This window comes from Apaloderma vittatum, unplaced genomic scaffold, assembly GCF_000703405.1.
Source record: "Apaloderma vittatum isolate BGI_N311 unplaced genomic scaffold, ASM70340v1 scaffold44617, whole genome shotgun sequence".
Lineage (NCBI taxonomy): Eukaryota > Metazoa > Chordata > Aves > Trogoniformes > Trogonidae > Apaloderma > Apaloderma vittatum.
This window is the reverse complement of record NW_009727530.1, coordinates 1-4,458: the sequence shown is the minus strand read 5'-3', so window position 1 is coordinate 4,458 and position 4,458 is coordinate 1. Positions and strand designations below refer to the sequence as shown.

At 41.9% G+C, this 4,458-nt stretch overlaps 1 protein-coding gene across 1 annotated transcript in view; it reads left to right on the top strand.

Moving 5' to 3' along the window:
• LOC104277137 (zinc finger protein 431-like) overlaps positions 1–2,466 on the top strand; it is a gene marked incomplete at its 5' end in the record, with an annotated part of 4,148 nt that extends 1,682 nt beyond the window's left edge. The window contains 2 exons of the mRNA XM_009873690.1: positions 777–1,960; positions 2,177–2,466. Of these exons, the coding sequence (XP_009871992.1) occupies positions 777–1,960; positions 2,177–2,466 (1,474 nt within the window). The remainder of the gene's footprint in view (positions 1–776; positions 1,961–2,176) is intronic.
• Between the last annotated feature and the right edge of the window lie 1,992 nt (positions 2,467–4,458).

Genomic DNA, 4,458 nt, shown 5'->3' with positions numbered 1-4,458 from the left:
GGGAAACTGGAAATGAATGCTTCCACTTCTGCTCAATCAAATACTACTGAAGAGCCTATTCATAAAACATTAACACCATTGCCTAGAAAAAGACATCCACAACAAAAAGTTGTTTCTCCTCATGCAAGCCCAGAAGAATTTCAAAGCCAGCAAGAAGACTTAGCATGGCTAAGTAATAGTGGGACCATCAAACCTTCTTCTGAAGCATCTTCTATAAATAAGCGTGGAAGATGGGGTTTGAAGTGCGGATTTTGTAGTTCTGTCTATAAATGCAGAGCGCATCTAAAGAAACATGTTTATTCGGCTCATAAAGATAAGAAGATACATAAATGCTGCTTTTGTAAAAGAACCTTTTTCTTTTCTACTGTCCTTAAAAGTCACCTTAAATTTCATAGGAACGTTACTAGATTGCAAAAAGCAAGAAAAATGAGAACAGATGCAAGAAAAATGAGGCAGAGGAAATCCGAAGAAAGAAAATCTGAGACCAAGGGAAAAGGAAGTAAATACAAGAAATTTTTCATCGAAATTGAAAGGGACTTCACACCTCTGGGTGAGCCAGTTAGTTTTTCCTGTAAAATTTGTTTCTTTGCTTCATCAGATCCTAGGATTTTTATTCATCACATGAAGGGACATAAAGGGAGGTCACCCTACCAGTGTCCTCGGTGTGATTACTCGTGCATTAGGTCATCCTATCTGTTAAGTCACTTGTGCTGGCATGCTGGGGATAAGCTCTATCAGTGCAGGTTTTGCACCTTTTTATCATTATATCTTTCAAGCATGATAAGGCACAGCTACTCCCACCGTAAACCGTATTTCTGTGAATTCTGCCAGTTGGCATTCACAAGCACCGCTGGGTTAAAGAGACACAGAACGTTACATGCAAGCACAGAACCACACCAAGGGCAGCAGCTTGACTTTGTAAGGGAAAGGAAGAGAACTCTAAGACCTTTAAAGAGTTACACGTGTGACGAGTGTCACGTTGTGTTTTATACTAGGGAACATCTCGACTTTCATAAGAAATGTCATGAACAGTTTAAGGCTACTGCTAAGATTTATACGAATCAAAGCAATGAATATCAGAAAAGCAAAATATGCAAAGCTGACTGTCGTTCCCAGGACCGTATTTCTCTCTCTCTTTCTGGTAATGGAAATGCTTCTCTCGGTGGGGGAATGCTGGCTTCAGAAGGAGACCTTGAGCGAGCTGGTGATGTGCACGACGATAAAAAACTACGCTCTGGAAAAAGGTTCCCAAAAAACAACCATGGGAGCAACAGCTTGCCTGTTATTGCGAATAGATCAGAAGTTCCTCTGAATTCCTACGAAGTGGATGCTGCAGTTTTCAAAGAAGAACCTCTCCTCAGCTGCCAGGCCTCTTACTCGCAAGTTCAAGATGATGATGCGTATCACAGGTTTGGGGAGAACTTAAAGGATGTGTGGCCTCACAGTTTGTCTGCGTTCAAAATGTACAAGTGCGAGCACTGCGATTTTGCTACTGCTCTTCACGGCGACCTTAAGCTTCACTTACAAATACATACAGACAAAAGACCGTTTGGGTGTAAAGAACGCAGTAAGACGTTTGAAACATCAAACCATTTGCAGAAGCACAGTCTTACTCATGTGAAGAATGGATACGGGTTTGACCATTGTCTGTACGTAGATCACCGTTTAGAGAATCTTGGATTGCATCATGAAATGCATTTACGCCTGTCTCCGGAAAGAGATTTTGGTTCCTTGGAAAGTTCAAACAGCATCCATTCCTTTCTTGGTTCCGAAGTGTATGAACTGAAGCCAGATTCCCCGAAAGGCAAAGAAAACGGTTTGCTAGCCCAAAGTCAGGCGGGGTTATATCAGTGTACAGAGTGTGATTACGCTACTTATATTTTAGGCAACCTTGAGCTACATATAAGAACCCACACAGGTGAGAAACCTTACAGCTGCAGCGTCTGTCAGAAGAAGTTTCGTACTTCGAGTCACCTGAAAAGACACAGAATGACGCATTTCGATATGGAGCACCTCAAGTGCAGGAACTGTGACTACTCCACAAACAAATGGTTGTCTTTGAAACAGCATCTGGCTTCGCACTCCTGTGAGGAAAGCTCATCTACTGGCTTTCTCTACGAAAAAATGCAGCTGCCTGGCAAAACCTACATGTGTCAAGAGTGTGGTTATTCCACAGCCCGCAGTGGAAATTTGAAGCTACACTTGAGGATTCATACAGGGGAGAAGCCGTTCAAGTGTGAGCAGTGCGGTGTTGCTTTCCGCACATCCAGCCACCTGAAGCGCCACTTGCTGACTCATTTGAAGCTGCACTGCCGAAGGTGTAAATTTTCTACGGTGGATAAGAGCGCTTTCCAAAAGCATGTGAGAGCACACAAAAAGAAGTTCAAGTGTGCAAAGTGCAGTGTGGTGCTGCCTACCAAAAAGCTGCTGGAAAAGCATAAACAGCAACATGAGCTTGAAATATGAGCGGGAAAGTTGCAAGTTGTCACTTTGTGATACTGAGAATCCTAAAATTAATGATTTATTTTATGTAAATGTCTAATGCTAAACTAGCACGAAATGTCGTACAGCTTTTTTTTTCGGGTTGGTAGTTACTGCGCTCTCTGTTTCTTCAAATAGGCAATATACTTTTTGAAGAACTGTGAATCTAACCCCTTACTGCTATTTGCAAATATTACTTGGTTACATTGAAAACATGAGTGTTTTTGATCCTCAGAATGTATTTTATTGAAGAACTTTGCTCTTCCTCAAAAATACCACGTCAAAGGACGACGTGCCAACGAACACTTGTATGGTGAAGAGGGGTGCTTCCTTCACTTTATATTCAAATCTAGACAAATCTTTGCTTGTTTTACAGGGTCCTACAGTGCTAGAAACTGAGGGGATACCACTGACTCTAGCATATTCAGTGGTACTGGGAACAGCAGCGTTACGCTCTTTTTGGAGGGAAGCCAGTGGCTGAAGGTGGGTGCTGACTGTCCCCTAATGTTACAGTTCAGCCCAGGAAACGGCGAGTAAACCTGTAGCTTAATTTAGAGAATGTGAACGTGAAACTCGCACTTCGTAGCTGCTCTCAAATGTATATTTTTCTTTATAAATGTAGGTAAGATCTCGCTGGAGGCTTTCTAGTAGTGTAGGAGAGAGGTTCGAAACGGTTTCCCAGAGAGGTGTCAGAGCCTCCTTTTTTTTGGGATACTCAAAAGCCATCCGGGCACGATCTGACAACCAGCTCTGGGTGACCCTGCGTGAGCAGGGGTTTGGACCAGGTGACTTCCACAAGTCCCGCTGCCGTTCTGTGACTTGGAATGCAGTTTCCCAAGGGTAGATTGAACCTCATTAATAGATGTGTGTATTTAAGGCCTGGTCAGCGAAGGTATTTATGTGATCTGCTTTGTAGTTGCAGTATAAATTTGGGGAAATTAAGTGTCTGGGAGCCCGAACCCTGTTGGTTATGGGCTGCAAGCTGGGAAGTTGCAATTTGGGAATGAGTGATTCAGATTTCGGAATGACGGAGCTGACCGCCAGATCCCGTTGTGAGGAAGAAGAATGTTATCCTGATCGGAATAAATAAAATCACTTCTGGGAAATATTAACACTTAGACAAGCATGAAGGAGTTTGAACCTTCAGTTCTGTACGGTTCGGTCATTTATTTGAAGAAAAATTGAACAGGTAAAAAAGGAAACGAAAATGGTGAAGAGAGTTGTAAGCCTACAGATCAGGTGAGACCAGGAAAGCAAAATTTTGTGAGAGAATAATTTAAAAGATTGGTGTAGGATGGTGAAAAAAGGAGCCTATTTTCAGTTAACTGAAAGAAAAGAGTTTATAACCAGCGTAAGTTGTTTTTTCTTTTTTTTTTGTTTTAAGGAAGATTACCAGAAGACATTTTCAGATGTATTTGATGAGTTTGTAAAAATAGTTATTCCAGCTGGTTGCCTCTAATAAAAAGAAATAAAGTGGTTTATGACTCGTAAGGTTCCCCTCTGTTCCTTATGCCATGCACTGCACTTTTGGGGACTGAAAGTGATTCTTAGTCTGCCAAATGCGAGAAATTTAAACATAAAGGCGTACTTGTTTAAAAATAAGGACGTGGGCCGCTGATTTTTTTTTTTTGATAGCCTGAAGTGTAATATTTTTTATTCTTGCAGAAGTTCAAAAAAAAGTCAAAGCCTTACCTTCTTCATGCTGTGAAGTTTTCTATTTCAGCCAAAAAAATTTGCCTGTTTCTTCATGAACGCGGACGGAATTTGGACCAAACAGGAGGATGTCATTGGAAATCAGTTGGTGACAGATCTTGGTGCCGTTTTATCTGCCGTGCGTCTACTAAGTGAATACAAGTTAAGCACACAGTGAAGTAATTGGCTCTAGGCCAGTCGGGCCGTGCTGGGTTTATCTACAAGGAAGAAAACAGGACGCATTTTTTTATTTTTTCCAGGCAGGCCTGGGCTGATCCGCCGTGC